The sequence below is a fragment of the Schistocerca serialis genome, chromosome 2 (assembly GCF_023864345.2).
Source record: "Schistocerca serialis cubense isolate TAMUIC-IGC-003099 chromosome 2, iqSchSeri2.2, whole genome shotgun sequence".
NCBI classification, from domain to species: domain Eukaryota; kingdom Metazoa; phylum Arthropoda; class Insecta; order Orthoptera; family Acrididae; genus Schistocerca; species Schistocerca serialis.
Window position 1 is genome coordinate 632,267,831 of NC_064639.1, and position 21,414 is coordinate 632,289,244.

The 21,414-nt window shown below is 41.0% G+C and overlaps 1 protein-coding gene across 3 annotated transcripts in view; it reads left to right on the forward strand.

The window, feature by feature from the left end:
• LOC126457710 (uncharacterized) overlaps window positions 1-21,414 on the forward strand; it is a 95,410-nt gene that overhangs the window by 38,707 nt on the left and 35,289 nt on the right. For all 3 annotated transcript variants that reach the window (XM_050094240.1, XM_050094241.1, XM_050094242.1), the window contains exons 4-5: window positions 9,409-9,515; window positions 20,403-20,578. In XM_050094240.1, coding sequence (XP_049950197.1) covers window positions 9,409-9,515; window positions 20,403-20,578 — 283 coding nt within the window. The remainder of the gene's footprint in view (window positions 1-9,408; window positions 9,516-20,402; window positions 20,579-21,414) is intronic.

Genomic DNA, 21,414 nt, shown 5'->3' on the forward strand with positions numbered 1-21,414 from the left:
AAGCTAGGGACTGTCGTCTGGAAAGACAGGAATGTCCACCGCACGCTCTGAATGAAGATGGAGAACAAGAATGGGCTACGAAATTGCTACACTATGCGATGCCGTCTAGGCTGCATGTTTTCAAAACTTCAACGCACAGCTCCAGAAGGCGTTCTTTCGAAATTTCTGGAGATTTGAGGCCATCTGGTGCCCTGAGTAGCCCATCTGGAGGTTTATTGAGACCTACCTTTTAAACACACGCTACGGAGAGTACATGGATCCACTACCAATGCAAACCCCAATAGATCAGAAAACATGAATTGCAAGAAAGTAAGAATAGACCCTGCGCCACTACGCAATGGTAAACGTGGATTCCAAACCACATTGAATTTCGAAAATTTTGATTCTCTTGTTTATTTATTTATTTATTTCACATGGTCAAATTAGGGCATTTATGTTCTCTCTTACATCTAAGCAGACATCCTTAGGGATTGAACATTACAACATGTATAGTACATCAACAGTATATAGTTATAATAATAATAACAATACTCGTAATAGAAGTAATAGTAATTATAGTAATAATAGCAATAATAATAATAACAGGTACAGGAATGAATATATGAAGCTTAAGAAATGTTCTGTAATATCATTTTTAGTCAAAATACACGTACTACCAAAATGTTAACCCCATGTTTTTTTAATTCATGCGGATGTCAAGCATCCCAAAACATCGATTTCGGAGAAATTACTTATCTAACGATTTGCAAAATCAGGATTCGTTACTTTCTAGTATTTCTACGCCATTCTAGTAACATATTACTCCATTATAATAATATCAAAATTTTATGTACGCAGCTGCATTAAGTTATGGCTGCCAGCAGAACAAGAACGATACCGCACCGGGCTTAGCCTTTGAGCTGAGAGGAACGAAGGGCGAGTCTATCTTTCTCATTGTCACTCTTTGTTTTAACTTGGAACTGTCGCTAAGTATCGAAAGCTTCCCCATGGGCCGTGTGATTAGAAGAGGCCCGAGATATGGGAAAATTCAACACTGATTGCATCATGACCACACAGAGACTCCGAAATCAGATATTTGATTGTAAGGTGTATCCAGTGCTATTTTACTGTGGTCCTGTCGGTCACAAAATGGAAACCACGGCTTAGACATTGTCGTAGCATTGTACTAACTTTCCAATACCCTTGTCATAGAAGGCAGCTGCCTGTTCTTCTCGACAATTCTCTGCGTCGGTCTGCAGCTCGTTATGTGTGCAAAAATGTTATCTTCATATCCCTCCTCACTGCCTCTGCAGTGTACGGCCGAGAACTGTCATGAAGAAGGAATTGTATGACAGTTACGTTATGTGAGCTGCAGGATACCAGGCGAAATCTCTCAGCATGCTCTCACACATGGGGAGAGATCATTCTCTAGGCATCTTTACGTACAGAGATGAAAGGACATACAAGATATGATCGAAGGGCATACCAGAAACACTGCTCAACACGTCTGTGCAAACTTTCTTGGATTTTCACTGTGGTTTCCATTTCACCACCGATCGGACCTCAATAAACGAATAGTCCTCGTAAAATCGAATTACAACTTAGTTATGATGAATAGTGGACTGAAGCTTAAGAGAATGGTCCACAAGAACCAATGTGGATGAAGTGAGATACTGAAGCGCTGGGCATATGATGTGGTGTGCTGTAATTTATCCAAGGCTGTAGATATTACGTTAATGAATTGCACAATAGGCAATTCATTTGAAGAGAACAGACATCAGTAAAAAGGGCAGTCAGAGAAATTACACAGACAAATGTAGATATAAGGTAGGTAACAGCGAAGAGTAACATAAAAAGGACTTCAACTGATTGACAAAATAAGAAAGTATACAAATATTCAAGAAAATGGAGGAATACAACAATGTAATCCCTTAGGAACGAAATAAATAGGAAGTACAAGGAACACAAAGAGAAATGGTTGCTGGAAATATGTGAAGAATTATAATAAGATGTGTTCGTCGGGAGGACTGATTCATTGTAACGAAAAGTCAATGGAACATTTGGTTAAATTTAAAGCAAGGGCATCAACTTTGAGGCTGCAAAGTTAATTCCACTGATCAACAGATAAAAGAATGGATAGGTGTGTACAATACACTGAAGGCATCCTCGAGGGGAAAGGCTTGTCTGTTGACGTCACTGAAAAGAAACTGGAGCTGCAGTGGAAAACATAGGTGATCCAAGTAGTTAGAGCTTAAAACAACGTTGGAAGACCTGCGGTCAGATAAGGTGGACGGGATAGATAAAAATTTTCTGAAATCATTAGTCGAAGTGGCAGCCAGACAATGATTGAAGTTGCGTGTAGAATCTACGTTGTATGAGTTTGGAGATACACCTCACACTTTCTGAAAAATATAATCGCATTACCATGAAGGTAGCAAGGGCAGTTGTGCGAACTGTCGCACAATCAGCGTAACAGCTCATGTATCCAAGTTCCTGGCAATCGAAAAGAAGATTGAGAATATGTGAGAATATGTAAATATGTAAATGAATTACAGAGGCGGTTCTGAGGTTGCGGTTCGTGATGGAAGCAATACTTCAGAAAAACAAGAATAAGACTGGAAGAGCAAGAAAAAAATGCTGTTCTTTCTTCTTGTCAGCGTTTTCCCTATGTTCCATTCTTCACCGATTCTGCGGAAAACCGCCTTATGTCTTCTTTGATCAGTCCACCTATTTTTCAGATTGCTTCCACAGCACTACATCTCGAACGCCTCGAGTTTCTTCTTTTCACTTTCATACAATCCTGTGTCCCAAATTTTGCCCTCAAATTAGAGCTAATGTTTGATAATAGTGGATTTGTTTTGGGTTTTGGGCGAGAATGCCACTTCGCCTGCCTGTTCTAGTCTGGTTTTTATGTCTTCCTCAATATTTCCGTTATGAGTTTTATGCTTTCAGGGTAGCAGAATTCCTTTACTTCATTCACTACCTCGCCCAAAATTTTTATGTTAAGTTTATCAGATGTGTCAATTCTGGCACTTTTATTTTGACCGATTTATTAATTGAAGGGGTTGTAGAGTTTTCTCCTTTTCATATCTTCAGTTTCCTATCGGATCATCCTGTGTGTTCATTAGACTGTTCATTCCAGTCAACAAGTTCTACAGATATTCTTGGCTTTCAATCAGGATAGCAATATCTTCAGTCAATCTTATTCTTCGATGTACTGTGTGAAAGATTACATTCTCCTGTTACTCCCTTTCTAATGTGAAAACTTGGTTGTTGGTCTACGATTCCCATTTTTTTTTCTTCTTGTTTCTTGGAAAAATGAAATATTACCGACTTTTCCTGTAGCTTACACCTACGATCCTGAGATTTTCTAACATCTTGCAGTATTTTAAACTGTCATTTGATTTTCCTACGTTGGCAAATCCTCTGAACCTGACTTGATCTCTCGTAAGTCTTGCTTTAATAATCGATCACAGCCTCTGTCTCTATGGTACCTTTATCTTTCCTAAAACGTAACTGATCGTGTTCTAGAACTTCCTCAGTTTTCTTTTCCCTCTTTTGTAAATTAAACCTGTCGGCAACTAGGATGCATGAACTGCTAAGCTGATTGTGATAAAAGTCCTAGCACTTATTTGCCCCTGCTATCTTAAGGACTGAGTGGATGATATTTTCCCATATTATTTCAGTTGTCTTTACACTTTGTCTTCCCTGTACTTCTTATTTATTTCATTCCTAAGCCACTTGTGCTGAATTCTTCTTCTTTATTTGGTCGATTGAAGTATTTTTTTCTGTTATCCAAGCTGTCCTCGCTGCTGCCATCCGTATACCTATTTTGTCTGTCCAGTGATGTTATTCCCTTTTTTAGAGATGTCCATTGCTCTTAAACTGAATTCATTACCGAAATACCCTATGCCCGTAACGTCGAGATGTATTCTTGACCTATTGTTGTTGTGGTTGGTTTGTTGTCGATTCTGATGAGAATAATCCTATCACCGAGCTGTTCACAGAAGCCTGCCGGTGTGGCTGAGCGGTTCTAGGCGCTTCAGTGTGGAACCACGCGACCACTACGGTCGCAGGTTCGAATCCTGCCTCGGGCATGGATGTGTGTGATGTCCCTAGGTTAGTTAGGTTTAAGTAGTTCTAAGTTCTAGGGGACTGATGATCTCAGATGTGAAGTCCCGTAGTAGTCAGAGCCCCTTTGTTCACAGAAACATATTCTCTGCTCCTCCTTCCCATTGATGACGACCCCTACATACATCTCTTCTTTTTCAGCTTGATATTAGCCCATATTCTGCTGACGAGAAATCCTTTTCTTTCCATTTCATTTCACTGACCCTCAGTAGTTATAGTTTGAGCCTTGGTATTTACGTCTTGAGATATTCTACCTGACCTACCACGTTCTGATTTCCGTCACTCCACGCTTCGACTGCTTTTGGTTTACGCAGTTTTCGTGTTGCGGTCACCTCTCACTCTGCAGTGCCCACCTGCAAATACCAGTGGAAGACAAATCCGGAATCTTCTGCCAATGGAGACATTCATGAAACATTTTCAATCACAGGACACATATTCTGTGGATTACATTACCTGTCTTTAATGCCATGGTTTCTACTGCCTTCAGCATACTCATGCCATTGATTCTTGTTGAGTCTTCTGACCTTTACGGGTAGTTTCGTTAACAAGGCAGATGACAGATCGAGGCTCACCGCTTGTACTTGAAAGTTTTCAGCCACTTCTGTCTTAGATAGCTTTAGTTTCATGAGGAACAATATCGAGCGCATCCGGCTGATTATAGCATACACGAAGATTCTTACGTGTTCTCTTGCTCTCCCAGTTGAGGTCATTAGGAAGAGAGGCTAGAGACAGAGTTACACGGAATTTCCATGAGGTCTCCTAAAAGCGTAAATTCTTTCCCTGTTTGTTATTTTTTAACTACGAAGGTGACAGTTTTCTAGTCGTCTCTTACATCTAACTGCAGGTACTGAAGGATGTTCATAAAGAAAATATTGTATATAGGTTTCAATCCAACAAACAGTATGAAAAATACACGTTTCGATCAAAACGTATTCGGTATATGTACTAATAAAAGGCATGGCAGCAATGCGGAGAGAATTGAATCGAGATCGAAGACCATCTTTATGACACTGTTAGGACACACAGTTGCTGTAATGCCACGTGTTAAAAAAATTAAAATAAGTAAAAAAAAAAAAAAACGACGCACAACGAATGAATTCTCCGAATGGTACGGAAATCGGTAGAGCTTATGTACACGTTCAGATAAACAAGTGATTACAATTTCATAAAAACTGGATGATTAATTCAAGATAAAGAGCTTTACAAATTGTGTGAAAGGCGTTAGTCCACCTCTGGCCCTCATGCAAGCAGTTATTTGGCTCCGCATTGACTGATAGAGTTGTTGGATGTGCTCGCGACGGATTTCACACCAAATTCTGCCCAACTGGCGCGTTACATCGTCAAACTTCCGAGGTGTTTGAAGGTGCCTGCACATTATGCTCTAAGCGTTCTCAATTAGAGAGAGAGGTCCAGAGAACTTGCTGGCCAAGGCAGCGTTTGACAAGGACGAAGACAAGCAGTAGAATTTCTCGCTGTGTGCGTGCGAGCACTATCTTTCTGAACTGTAAGGCATGTGGCTTGCCATGATGCGCAGCACAACGGGGCGCCGACATAGAGCAGTGCTATAAGGATGCCACGAAGGACAACCAAATGGGTCCTCCTACGAAATGAAGTGGCACCGCAGGAAATCACTACTGACTGTGGGCCGTATGGCGGCCGACAGTCTGCTTGGTACCCAGATACATCCTTGCTGGTCATAAGGTCTCAGCTGGAAACGGGACTCACCACTGAAGTCAGTTCTACTCCAGTGAATGAGATTCCAGGTCTAATATGCCCGACACCACTGCAAGTGGGCTTGTCGGTGAACTGTCAGTGTTAGTCGGCCTAACGGGCGCCGTGAGCTCAGGCCCATTTCTGTGAGCCGCCTCTTTAGTGCTTAGTTGTGGTCACTGAAGCGCGAGAAGCGCGTAGGATCGATGATAACGACGAATCCGGGGCTCTGAGTGCTTCTGACGATTGCTCGGTCCTCACATTCTGTCGCCTCCCTAAGTCGACGCATCCTTCTGGAAGCTGTATTCTGCCATGGTTCACCCCGTCCTGCCTGTACAGAAATAAATTCTCAAAAAACTTTATGCCCTCGTATCGTCATGTCCGCTGTTTACTATCCTTACCATCTGGGCGGTGAAACAGCGCTGCAGTGACACACATTCATCCGCCGGCCGCCAAAGTTACAATTTCGCATCTTCCGTCGATATAAATAAGAATTTATAACCTCGTGGTCCGTCTTGATATTCTTTTTGTTTGAATGTATTATGGGTACTACATGGTTCAACATTCATTTCGTATGGACTAAGAATATATAACCTCGTGGTCCGGCTTGATATTTTTTTTTTTTTGAATGTATTATGGGTACTACATGGTTCAACATTCATTTCGTATGGACTATGAAAATAAGAAATGCTTTTTGAGTATCGTCTTGAAGGATTAGTTGCGATTTTGAAACACATGCTGTGTCTGTTGATGAGCACTCATTTATTTATTTCATTAACAGCACAGAGTACCCTCCACCTCGAAATCTAAGGTCGATCGAGGGCTGCTAAATCTAATAGCAAAGAGCTCATATTTTTACAGCGTTATTGGTACGCATTTGTTAAAGCTATTTTAAATAACATAAATAACAAAGTACATAAAAAATTTTCTACTTTTGCAGAGAATTTAATGCTTTAGGACTGCCAAAGTTGTTTCTGCCTAGTTGAGGAAAATATAATTTATATAATGCAAAAGTCGAAAAAATGTCATACAATAAGTTTGTTAAAAATAAGGTACAACACGTAGAGAGAAGTGATATGCTGCATTTGGATGTGTTAATATAGGCTAAGTAGCTTGTTGGTTGATCACATCAGAGATGACGTTGTTGTGGGTTTTTTGTGTTCGTGTGTGTAGATACATGGGGAGTTGCACGTTGGGACACTGTATTATATTCAGTAGACTTTTGTATAATTGTTGGTAATTGTGGTATATTATTTGTGATACCTTACATACATACACACCTGGTGGTATACAGATTATATACTGATCTAGCATTTGATACATGGGGTACACGAATTTTAGTTTTACATGAAGAATAAACGTCTGGTTGTAAATTTAGTAGTAGAAATAGAATGTAGTTCATTGTCTCTTGAGTGCAGTAATCCTTAAATAACTTAACCCATTAGATTTTTGGTTTTATACATGGTTTATACAGAAAATACATCTGATGTATAAAAAACATTGGTTGTAGCTTTACATAAAGAACAGAATATACTTCTGCCTACACATAACAAAACGTATAATACATTACTGCTTGTGTACAGTATACTATACACAACATGCAGTGCGTCGTTGGGAAGGAGGAGCCTCGGAACAAAAATTCTTTCGTGCCTTTTCCTCCCAAACGACGTTTGCCTTTTTACTAAAGTTCTTTTATGTGGTGTCACTCATTCTGTCAGTGCTTTGTTTGTTTTATGATTGTTACTACCTGTTGTGTTGTTCGTGGCTCTGTTATGACGTATAGAGTCGTGTGTTGTTGGTTTGGGTCCCTTACGTCTTGATCCCATTTTAATCATATTCAACCTTAGTGTGTTGCTTTATTCCTCAGTTTAGGAATCTATGGTCGTGCTTGCGTCCTCCGACGTGGTTTGTTGTGTTTTTGTGCTTGTGTAAGCCTCCTTACATATAGGTTTTGGCGCTTGTATTCTTCGTACAATGTGTTCGATACACTATCAGCTACGGGATTACATATTATTCTGGCGATGTCATTATCGTTCTATATAGGTCCCACATGTGCTACCGTGTTACATTGCAGTACGATGCGTTCTGGTGTCCCAGTTTCTCCACAAATGCATATTTCAGTGTTAGTTAGTTGCCGGTCAGGAAATGGACCATCCTCTGGCTTGGGTCGACGTGTTTTAGTTGCAACATTTCGCGTACGTTAGGGAAGAAAGAGTGAACTTGGCGACCCTTGTCGAATGCCTTGCACTCTCTCTGTCATGTTTGAATCCGCCATTGTTTCATTTGTGTTTTCTTTGTGATGATGATTCCTGTAATCTCGGTGAATTTATCGAGCTTGCCGTTCTTAAGTCCCCATCACAATGCAGCGTGTCTCTAGTGATGTGGTGTTGAAGGCTCCACTCATCCTCTTGAGTACACTCCGTTGACCTCGTCTTGCAATTATCTTGTTAGTCTGTATGTTCAGTCTTGCACTTGCGGTGAAGCATGCAAAGCATGAGCATTGCTGACAGCGGCTTTTATGATGGTATACGTCTTCCTGCCCCAACTCCGACATGCTCTGTGGCTGACAAATCAGGGGACACGGCTTGCTATTCACGGATTCGTGCATTCCTCTAGATGTCTGTAAAGTATAAGTTCGTGTGGTATTCCGCTGAAATATGCCACTTGGTACCATGCACACAACGGGTATGACATCAGAGTTTACCATTTTGCTATATAGTGGCGAGTATACAGCCCCCTTCAGCAATTTAGAAATGAGTTCTGCTGACATATCAGTAGCTTCCCAAACGATGATACCATGTATTGGAGAGATATGTATGTCGAGTATCACCGCTTCCTGAGACTTTTCAGAAGGTCGTCTGAAGAAAAAGCAGCGCCAGGCTTACTACCACAAACAGAAAGTCATTCCCGTCGATGAATATCACGCCATGTCCCAGTCGACACTGGGTCTGCTCGATCCAAGTCTCTGTTGTCAGTGGTAAAAGCTACATGGCAAATCCACATCTCAAACCAGGTTCCATGAATCGCTTCCTGTCGGTTGGTGGTCTTCTTGCCACACTCTTGTCCTCAGTCCATCATGTCGCCACATGCTCTGCCATCAATATACTGCAGCCAACTGTACTTGTGATATTTCGGTGTGACGTTATCAAGTCCCTCACGCCAAAGATTCGACGTACCTCAGCGTCGGAAAGGCGTCAACAAACTACACATGCACATACTCTCGACAATATTTGTTGTGCTGTGCCCCTACTAGCATTAGAAACACACAACACCTGTATCATGTACCACGCGTACCACCAAATACCATCTGTAGTGATGTCATTTTGCTGGACTGAAAATACTGAGAATAAGCTCGCATAAGGATGATGCGATAAAAATAGCCCATAGACACAAAAAATACTGGAGTATGAGTTTCGTAAAGGTGTCCGCGTTGCAACTCTAAACACTTCCGACATGTATGTAGTTTCAAAAGTTCTACAGTTTTACAGTCTGTAAGCTGGTTAAGGCAGGAAGTGAAAGTTGTGCTTTAACAGAAAGTGGATGCGCTGGATTATTCACTGGTATGTCGCCTTTCTCCTCCTCCTGCAGGGTTCCTGGAACGCTACTCCAGCTACAGGCGAGAGTCCGCGCAGCTGCTCTCCCTCGGTGTGACGTATCTCTCACACCTGTTCATTCCCCTCGCTTTCGAACACATGGTAAGTGGCGTTTTTTTTTTTTCCTCCTATTTTGAGCTGCGCTATATGTGCATGGGTTGAAAACCTGACACACACAGCTCTGTGTAAGTATTCAGTTCTCAGTATCTGTTTCCTGACTTACCTGGCTCACTTTGACATTACCTTACCTCTCCGACTGTAATGTTAACTCTGAAGGAGTTCTGACCCATCTCTCAGGCTGCAGTCCACGTGGGGCTGTCAGACAGAAAGTGAAAAGTCGAAATAGGTATGGGTAGGAAAGAAAGTCTTCTGCATCTTTTTTTTATTTCTTACTTTCTTCGAATTTCCTATGTAAACTGATGGGGAAATACATCCCAACACCAAGAAGTAATTAATACAGACTAGTGAAATTATTGGAATACATTTATCTATGTAACATATTTAAGTGATGAACAGGTTAAGGTATACTCGAAGAAAGCCATTGCAAGTTGAAATGCAGGTACATTAATAACCAGTGTAACCGATAGGATGTTGAATGCAAATACACAAACATGCATGCATTGTGCTGTACAGGTGTCAGATTTTAGTTGTGCAGCGGAGTACCATGCCTGTTGTACTTGGTCGGTTTACACGGGATCTGGTAACACTATTTGTGAATAACGCTGGAGTTATTGTCCAATGATGACACATATGTGCTCGGGTGGGGACAGATCTGCTGATCGAGCAGGCCAATGCCACATGTCGATACTCCATAGAGAATGTTGGGTTAAACTAACGGCCATAGTCACACAAGGGGTGATCCCTGTGGTTATGGGACCAGGCAGACAGGTTTTTTAGGTTAAAGCCAATTTCCAGACAGACAACAATCAAGGAAAATAGAAGAAAAGAAACTTCATACACAGCAAGTAGGGATAAAGCTAAGGGTGGTATCAACTTACTTCACCAAAATATCAGGGGAATAAAAAATAAAGTAGATGAGCTGATAATGTGTTTAGATGATCTAAAAACTAAGAATGAGATTGATATACTTTGTCTGTCTGAGCACCACGTAACTGTAGGGACGGAAAATGTCAGTATAAATGGGTATAATTTGGCATCTTTCACTTGTAGATCTAGTATGGATAAAGGTGGAGTTGCCATTTCTATAAAACAAGGGTATAAATACAGAACTGTTGAAGTAAGCTAATTTTGTGTTGATCAGCACTTTGAGGTTTGTGCTTGTGAACTTCAGCTAGATAATGTTGTGTTGATATTAGCAACAGTGTACAGGTCTCCACTAGGAGATTGGGAGCTTTCATAAAAAAGTTAGATTCCCTATTATGCTGTCTGTCAGCCAAAAAGAAATAGTGTGGTGATTTCAATGTTAACTTTCTACGCAATTCTGATAGGAAAAGTAAACTAGAAGTGTTATAACAACATATAACTTAGAAACAGTGATCAGTTACCCTACACGTATAGCTCAGGACAGTAGTACTCTAATAGATAATGTGTTTGTACAGCAAGAGGATCTAGAACAAGCACACACTTTGCCTATGGTAAACGGATTATCTGACCATGATGCACAGCTGATTAACTTCCAAAACCTAACAGGCTGTACACTTCAGAAACCATTAAGTATAAGTGTGAGGGTGCTCAACCCGGTATCTATAGATCACTTTAGAGATAGTTTAGGAAATGTAAACTGGGAAGATGTATATAATGAGCCAAATGCTAAAGATAAATGCAGCATATTTCTTGATAAATTTGTATCCCTTTTTAACATGGTTTTGCAAAGAAAATTACTAACTGTAACACCACAAACTTTTCAAGGAAACCTTGGATTACTACAGGTATTAAAGTGTCTTCAAAAAAAACTGTATGAGACAGCAAGAAATAGTAAAGATCCAGAAGTAGTTGTACACTATAAAAATTATTGTAACATACTGAGAAAAGTTATAAGGAAATCAAGAAATATGTATGTTAGAGAAGAAATTAGCAACTCCAGCAATAAAATCAAATCAGTACGGAATGTTGTTAGAAGGGAAACAGGAAAAGTAACCACCGGGATAGGTAGTATTACTGTTAAAGAGAATGAGACCATCTTAACCAACAGTACACAGGTAGCCAATGTATTTAACAATCACTTTTTAAGTGTAGGAGAAAAAATTGATGAAAATAGTTCAAAAGAAATAGCCAGGCAGTACATGGAAGAGTTAGTGTTGAAAAATTTTAGTCAGATTAAGTTTCATGTAACAACCTCTTGTGAAATAACGAAAATTACTAAATCTTTGAAAAATAAATGTTCTGTTGGAGTAGATGATATCTCTAACAAGTTATTAAAACTATGTGGAACAATTACAGCTGATGTTTTGAGTCACATATGTAATGCATCACTGACTCAGGGCATTTTTCAAGACAGGTTAAAATATGCCATTGTCAAGCCTCTCTATAAAAAGAGGGAAACCCCAGATGTCAATATTTACTGGCCAGTATCCTTGCTTACAGCATTTTCCAAAATCTTTGAGAAAGTAATGTACTCAAGAGTGGTTAGCCATCTCAACAGTAATGAGATGCTTAGTAAATCACAGTTCAGATTTCAGAAGTACTGTTCCACTGAGACAGCAATATACAATTTCACTGTCCACATAGTAGAGTCTTTAAATAGTAAAATATCACCAGTAGGAATATTCTGTGACTTATCCAGAGCATTTGATTGTGCACACCATGACATTATGTTAGATAAATTACAATTCTATGGTGTCAATGGAACAGCATATGAGTGGTTTAAGTCATATCTACAGAATAAGAAGCAAAAGGTCTCTTTACATGCTTAAGTGATTCAAAGGAGTTTGAAACTTCATCTAACTTTGGTGAAATTACATGAGGTGTTCCACAAGGTTCGATCAGGGGTCCCCTCCTGTTCTTGATATATGTGAATGACCTCCCATCTTATGTGAAACAAGATGCTGATCTGACACTGTTTGCTGATGATACAAGCATAATTATTAATCCAGTAAAAGAAAGTCCGATAGAAAATTATACAAATGTCTTTGGAATAGTTATTGATTGGTTTTCTGGACTTGCTCTGAACTTTGAAAAAACACATTACATCCAATTTTCTGTTGCAAAAAGTATAATTCCTTCAAAGAACATAACACATCAAAAGAAGTCAGCTGCCAGAGTAGAGCATACTACGTTTTTGGGTGTACATATAGATGAGAATTTTAATTGGAAAATTCATATTTTGGATCTGCTAAAGCGACTAGGTTCAACAACTTTTTCAATCAGAATAATTGCCAATTCTGAGGATGTAGAAATTAGTAAGCTAACATACTTTGCATACTTCCACTCTCTGATGTCATACGGAACTATATTCTGGGGCAACTCAACACTTAGGCAAAAGGTATTCACTGCTCAAAAGAAAGTAGTTAGAATAATGTGTGGGGTTCATAGTCGTACATCGTGTAGGCATCTGTTCAAAAGGTTAGGAATTCTTACAACTTCTTCACAGTACATTTACTCAGTAATGAAATTTTTTCTCAGCAACATGGACCAGTTTAAAATAAACAGCGACATTCTTGGTTACAATACCAGAAAAAAGAAAGACCTACACTATCCTTTACATAACCTATATTTGACACAGAAAGGGGTGAAATATGCGGCTATAAAACTTTTTGATAAATTAACAGATGAAATAAAATGTCTGACAGACAGCCGTAATAGTTTCAAAAACTAATTGAATGCATACCTCCTTGACAACTCCTTCTATACTATAGATGATTTCTTGAATATGAGTAAATAAATCTGGAGATATAATGTATGCATCTTGTGCAATTTAAAGGAATGGGATAGATAATAGAAATATTTATGTATAACACTATAATGTAAACAAAGAAAAGAAAAAAAACTTGTTTCTTGTGCGAATTTCTTGTGCATTTGACACATTCCGCATCATAACGGTTTTCCGTGTTATTGATGAATGGAACACGTAACTAACTAACTATGTGAGGGAGCGTTATCGTGTTGAAAACACCCCTGGAATGCTGTTCATGAATGGCAGCACAACATGTCTAATCACGAGACTGACATACAAATGTTTCGTGAGGGTGTATGGGATAATGAGAGAGTGCTTCTGGTGTCATATGTAATGGCACCCTAGATCATAGCTGCAGGTGTAGTTTCGCTGTGCCTGGCATTCAGAAAGGTGGCTTCCAGGCCCTCAGGTAGCCTTTCTCTTACCAACAGACGGTCATCACTGACACAGAGGCAGAACTGTGCGCTTTCGTCACCACCGTTGCCAGCAATCACGTACAGTGGCTACATTCCAGCTCATTCTGCAGTAACCTGGTCCAAACTCAATGACGTGTTGATACTGACGTCTTATCCGTTTTAAAGGCCTTCTTGACTAAAGTCAACTCGCTACGTCCAAACTCAAAGGTAATTAATGCTCAAAACCGTTGTTGTTGCTGCTGTTCTTGTTGTTGTTGTGGTCTTTAGTCCAAGTACTGGTTTGGTGCAGCTCTCCACACTACTCTATTCTGTGCGAGCCTCCTCATCTCCCAGTAACTATTGAAACCTACGCATTTCTGATTCTCCTTACTATATGCCTCTCTTGGCCTCCCCTAAGATTTTTATCCCCGACACATCCCTCTAATACTAAGTTGGTGATCCATTGACGTCTCAGAATGTGTCCTATCAACCGATCCCCTTTTTTGGCCAAGTTGTGCCACAAATTTCTCTCCTTCCGAATTCTGTTCAGTATCTCATCTTCAGTTACATGATCGACCCATCTAATATTCACCATTCTTCTGAGGCACAGATTTCGCAAGCTACGAGGGTTGTCCAGAAAGTAAGTTCCGATCGGTCGCGAAATGGAAACCACAACGAAAACCAGAAACGTTTTATTTACAACAGTTAGGTACACCTTCCACCTACTTCTCTACATATTCGCAGCTCCAACTTCGAGTATTGTAGTAGTGTTACATCAAATTTCAATATCCTCATCATAGAAAGCAGCCGCCCGTGCTTTAGGCCAATTATCTGCACTGGTCTGCGGCTCGTTGTCTGTGGAAAAATTTTGTCTTCATAGCCAGCGGTTCTTGTGAGCAGAGATGAGACTCAGGGGTAGCCAATTACGGACTGCATTGTGGGTTATCAAACACATCTCGTCGGAAACGCTGCAGGAGCGTCTTCATTGTGCCTGCAGTGTGCGGCCGAGAATTGGCATGAAGAAGAAACAGCTCGACAGTTGTGTTACGCGAGGTGGATGACATAGGCGAAATCTCTAACCAGGAACTCATACTTGGCGGGAGACGCTATTCCCTACGCATCTTTGCATGCTCACTGTTCACTCAAAACTGAAAAGAGCGACGCGACACAATCGACGGGCAGTACAGACACTGCCCAACACATCTATACAAAGCTTCACCAGATTTTCCCAGTGGTTTCCATTTCGCGACCGATCGGAACTTACTTTCTGGACAACCCTCGTATGATTCTCTTTTTATCTGAAATGTTTATTGCTCATGTTTCTCTACTATATATGGCTACACTCTATACAAGTACCTTCAAAAAAGACACTTAAATCTATATTCGGTGTTAGCAAATTTCTCTTCTTCAGAGATGCTTTTCTTGCCATTGCCAGTCTATATTTTATGTCCTCTCTACTTTAGCCATCATCAGTTATTTTGCTGCCAAAATAGCAGACCTGATCTACTACTTTAAGTGTCTCGTTTCCTAATCTCGTTCACTTCGCATCACCTGATTTAATTCTACTATATTCCATTACCTTTGTTTTGCTTTTGTTTATGTTCATGTTACCCCCACCTTCCAAGACAATTTCCATTACGTTCAACTGCTCTCTCAAATCCTTTGCTCACTCCGACAGAATTACAGTGCCGTCGGCAAAACTCGAAATTTTTATTTCCTCTCCCTAATCTTCAATTCCTATTCCACATTTTTCTCTGATTTCCTTTACTGCTTGTTTAATGTACATATGGAATAACATTTGGGGTAGGCTTCAAACCTGCCTCACTCTCTTTTCAACCACTGAATCTCATTCCTACTCCTCGACTCTTACAACTGCCGTCTGGCTTCTGTACAAGCTGTAAATAGCCCTTCACTCGAAATATTTTACCCCCGGCTACTTTCAGAATTACAAAGAGAGTATTCCACTCAACATCGTCGAAAGATTTCTCTGAGTCTACAAATGCTATAAATGTAGCTTGGTCTTTCCTTATATTGTCATCTAAGATAAATCGTATGGTCTGTAGAGCCTCATGTTTCCCTACACTTTTCCGGAATCCAAATTGATCTTCCCTGAGGTCAGCTTCTATCAGTTATTCAATTCTTTCGTAAAGAATTCTTGCCAACATTTTGCAACCACGACTTATTAAACTGATAGTTTGATAATTTTCACACCTGTCAGCAACTGCTTTCATTGGAATTGGAATTACTACATTCTTTTTGACGTATGAGGGTATTTCGCCTGTCTCATACAACTTACACACCAGGTGGAAGAGTTTTGTGATGGTTGTCTATCCAAAGGCTATCAGTAGTTCTAATGGGATGTGTCTAACCCCGGGCCCTTTTTTGACTTATGTCTTTCAGATGTCTGTCAAATTCTTCTCGCAGTACCATATCATCCACCCTATCATTCTTGACATCCAGTTCCCTTTCTATAATATTGCTTTCATCTCCCTTGTATAGGAGCTCTATATACTCCTTCCACTTTTCACTTTCCCTTCTTTCGTTACGACTGGTTTACCATATAAGCTCTTGATATTCATACAGCTGCTTCTCCTTTCCACAGTCTGCCTGCTTAGCTGGGTTGTAACGTGCTTGCCTCCCATGAACTGCGCCCGAGTTCGATTCCAGGTTGGTCAGGGTACGGCTTGGCAAGCACGCAGACAAGCAGTAGAAACTTTCGCTGTGAAAGGGCGGGAGTTATCTTGCTGAAATATAACCCATGATGACGAAGGGCACCAAAATGTAATTGTGCCGTGGATGACAACGAAAGGGATACTGCTCTGGAAAGAAATCACACTCCAGACCATCACTCCTTGTCGTCCGGTCACACAACGAGCGACAGGCAGATTGGTATCCCACAGCAGCCTGGAATGTCTCCAGACGCGGTTCGCTGGTCAATGGCGTTCATTTCTAAGAGGAAACCATTACTGAAGACAACTCTATTCCAGTCAATGAGATGCCAGCCTCCGGTTGCTTCGTTTTACCAAGGTCCCATCTCCTTAATTTCCTACCTTTTTCAGATTTCTCCAACTTCAGTCTGCAGTTCAAAACCAATAAATTATGATCAGAGTCCACATCTTCCCTGTTGGAGATCTGGTTTATAAGTCCTTATCTTAGCATTATTTATTGGATGTGAAACTTTGCAGTGCCTGCAAGTCTCTTCTGCGTACAGAACTTCCTTTCATGATTCTTAATCCAAGTATTATCGAGGATTAAATTATGTTCTGTGCAACATATTACCAGGATGAAACTGCCTGGCAGATTAAAACTGTGTGCCGGATGGAGACACGAACTCGGGACCTTTGTCTTCAGAGAGCAAGTGTTCTATTACGTGAGCTGCCCATGCACTACTCAAGGCCCCTCCTCGCAGCTTTACTTCCGCCAGTACCTCGTTTCCTACCTTCCATGCTTCACAGAAGCTCCCCTGCGAAACTTGCTGTAGTAGCACACCTGGAAGAAAGACTATTGCGGAGATATGGCTTTACAACAGCCTGGTGAAGTTTGGAAGGTAGGAAACGAGGTACTGGTGGAAGCAAAGCTAAGAGGAGGGTCTACTCAGATAGTAGAGTACTTACCTGCGAAAGGCAAAGGTCCCGAGTTCGAGTGTCGGTCCAGCACACAGTTTTTATCTGCCAGGAAGTTTCATATCAGCGCACACTGTGAAAATTTCCACAGTGAAAATTTCAATCTACCAGAGTGCTTCCCATTTCATTCTTTCCGCGCTGCCACTTTTTCTTCTCTTCCTTTTCTGACTACCGATTTCCAGTCACCCACCAAAAATAATACCTCGTATAACGTAAGTATATAATTTTCTTTATTTCAAAATATGTACATTGAATGCCTTCAGCAACTGCGGAGCTAGTGGGCGGCTTATGTTAAAGCCATCCTCAAATTTTTTGGGCCCCTTACGGCTGTTGCTGGCGGTTCCTCGGTTTTCGCATGATGAAACGATCGTACACAGTGATTATCACTTGAAAAACCGAGGAGCCGCCAGCAACAGCCGTAGGGTGCACAAGAAGTCTGAGGATGGCTTCAACATAAGCCGAGACTAGTCGTAACAAACAAATGTTATTGCGAGCTCGACTGTTGTTTTTATCAAAGTTAGCACCAGATCCCTGCGCCCCGCGGACAATGTTGCCTAAATTTATCAAATGCAATCATCCTACACAGAATATCACTTACAAATCACTTCGTGTCCCATCTCAGAATATTTATTAAGTTCGAAGGACTTGTACAAAATAGGACTAGCAGAAAATATTGAACATATACAAAGAAGGGCTGCACGGATGGTCATAGGCTTGTTTGACCCGCGGAAGGGTGTCACTGAGATGTTGGAGGGACTGAACTAGTAGACTTTAGAAGGTAAACGAAAACCTCCAGAGGAAGTCTACTAACAAATTTTCGAGAACCAGGCTCAAACGATAGCTCTAGAAAGATACCACAATCCCCTACTTATCACTCAAGCAATGAGTAATGTTTCTTCTGGAATACATTTGTCTGGGCAACAAATTTAATTGATTGACATTTCAAGACCAGGCGTCAATGTAAGCACAAGATCAACCATGCTAATACAGTAATAACCGATGTAACCGCCAGAACCTTGAATGCAAACATGCAAAAATGCATGCATTGTATTGTCACTTTGTGCGATGGATGTCGATGGCTGTTGCACTCGATCGGCCAGTACAGGGAGTTTTAATGCTCTTTGTGAATGGCGCTGGAGTCGTTGTCCGATAACAAGGAAGAGACGAGTTTCTACCGCAGAGTGTGCTCTCAGCAGCTCGCAGATTGCAGTAAAAGTGCACGCCCTCAAGTAACCCGTGCCCAGTGCACCATTCAAGCGCCAGTGGATTTTTAAATGGGACAGTTCAGTGTACTTCCGCTAGTATACAGTTCAATACAGCTCTTCTCCGAAATATTGTGGCAGCAAGTCACTGACATCCGAAGGTTCTCTCGGAATATTTTGGAACAGAGCCTATTTCATATTTCACGTTCCTCAAAAGCGTTTGTCGAAAGTATGTCATCTTCTCTTCCGTAAAGCTTGCATGTTCAGTACACCTTCCAGCAACAAATCTAGCAGTAAGCCGCTGAATTGCTTCTATGTGTTGCTTTAACCCTGTCAGGTCTGGATCCCAAACACACGAGCAGTACTCGAGGAATTGGTCACACAGGTCTTCTATACGGAGTCACCTTGATAGATGCGTTACACTTACCTAAAATTCTCCCAATAAATCGAAAAACACTATTCGCCTTGAGACCTGAGCTTCTCCTGGTGTATACAACTTTCAAATAACTTCCGGGAATTCAGCCGGGTAACACTTCCAGAGACCACCGATATTTCGGCGGGAGAACACCCCGCAATCTTCAAGGCAAACTGCAACGGACAGGCGACGTACATGCAAATTTAAAACTTCGGTCCATCCCTGTTAACGAGGTTGATCGCTAATTTACTCTCAACTGCCTCCTTAATAACACTGTCCCAATAGCTGGTCGTGCACGCCAGTATCTCGGTGTTATTACATAACATGGGGTGACCAGTATCCAAGCAGTGCCCGGCAATAGCAGATCTACTTGGCTGCTGTAATCGTGTGTGCCGATTATGCTCAGTACATCGGTCCTCCATGGTCCTGATAGTTTGACCGATATATACCATGCCACAGCTACAAGGAATGCGATATACACACGCCTTAGCAGACCAGGATCATCCTTAACAGAACTCAAAAGCACTCTAATTTTAGATGGAGGTCGGAAAACACATTTCACATCGTATTTCCGTACAATACGACCCATCTTGTTGGAAGTGTTTCCTATGTAAGGCAAAAAGGCAGTGGATCCGATGTACAGTTGGTCGATAGCGCAACGCACGTTCAGTCTGTTTATCACTATAACCATTTTGACGAAACGTAACTTCAAAATTGGACAGCTCAGCTGGCAAAGTCTCAGCGTCAGAAACGACATGTGCCCTGTGTACCAAGGTACGAAGTACCCCTTCACACTGAGCCGGATGGTGAGAACCATTTGCCTGTAAGTACAAGTCGATGTGAGTAATTTTCCTGTAGACTGCATGTTCCAGTGATCCATCATCCCTCCTCCTAACAAACACGTCAAGAAAAGAAAGGCAACCATTCTCTTCCACCTCCATCGTAAAACGAATGTTCCGGTGGATCGAGTTCAGATATTCTAGAAAAGCACTCAAATTCTCCTTACCATAAGGCCAAACAACAAAGGTATCGTCAACATATCTAAAGAAACAGGCTGGTTTCAAAGGCGCCGACTCCAAAGCACGTTCCTCGAAGTCTTCCATAAACCGTGATATGTTGACGATACCTCTTTTCGAAAATCATTCAAAAATCAGAACAAAATCTTCGTAGACTTCCAGTCGCTTCAGGTGGGCACACACATGTTGCAACGTGACGCCGTTGGCATCCCCCAGAATATATCATTCATACTGCCACGAGAACATGCATTCGTGCTTTAAAATGTTTATAATGTAACTATTTAGAAATATCTACAACTCTCTTACCTGGCGCTATAGGTTAAGATTTGTGTGTATCTCCTGAAATATCGCTAGAGACGTACGTAGTCCTGCTTCACTAATAATTTAAATGCTGTATAACAGCCGTACCTAGAAGTGGAAATTTTGATTGGCTGTTGCTTGTGAATGTAATGGAAGAAATCTGAACTGTTTTTCATGTGTCTCAGGGTAACCATATGAGTGATGAACTACTTCCTGGATGGATTAAGAACATAAAACGTGTGAGGGACATGTTGCACACAAAATTAAGAGGCTGGGTACAAGATACGCAATTCGTCATCGACCAGACAGTGAATTACAAGATTGAAGAGGACAAGAATAGTTCTGGAAAGTATATTCTCAGGTATAAACCAGCGCACATTCAAACCTTTTTCAAACTCACTGTGATTCATAAATGTTTATTTCGTTTCCTTGCCAGTAGCGTAGTCTTTACTCTTATACAAACAACTGAGATCACTGAGATCATTTAATCGGGGATAGAGTAAGAGAGCACTGGTAGATAGACAGTAATGAATGAGACGGTTACGTCAACTAATAATTTACAAGTTTTACGGATCAAGTTTATCTTCTGCTTTTAGGTTTGTCTTCTATCTTTAAATCTCCCTCATATTACGCACCAGATGAGCAGACCAAACCGTTACAATGAACAGTGTTAATTCTTGGACCAGAGGAAATACTGTTTTTTTCCAGATATTACCTAACGTTTCATAATTTGTGGCAACAACGATAACTTGGAAACACATCCGGTACCTGACACAAAAACTAAATTTGTCGTCACAACGAACGCAACATAGTAAATAGCTGCCCATATATGAGATTCATGCTAATATCGTACATTAATGCCTCTGGACCAATGTCATCGTTTCGGCGAGGAGTAGAGTCCGCGAGTCATGTTAATCTCAATAAACGAAGTGAAAAGCTATGAAACGATGAGGATGAAACAAACAATGGGATGTTGACAGAAGTGGGGAGACATGGTTTTAACATCTCAATTTGGACTGGTGTGTTTAAATCATTTCATTGCATAGGGCGTAAATGCTGCAGGCTTGGAGAGAGAGGGACAGCGTATGTGTCTCTCCAGTGGTGGACATATGAGGTCATGGAATAGCCAAGTCAGGATTGTCGTGGAAGGTGAGTAGCACGTGAGGCCCGAGAAGTTTTACTTTACATAGGCTATCA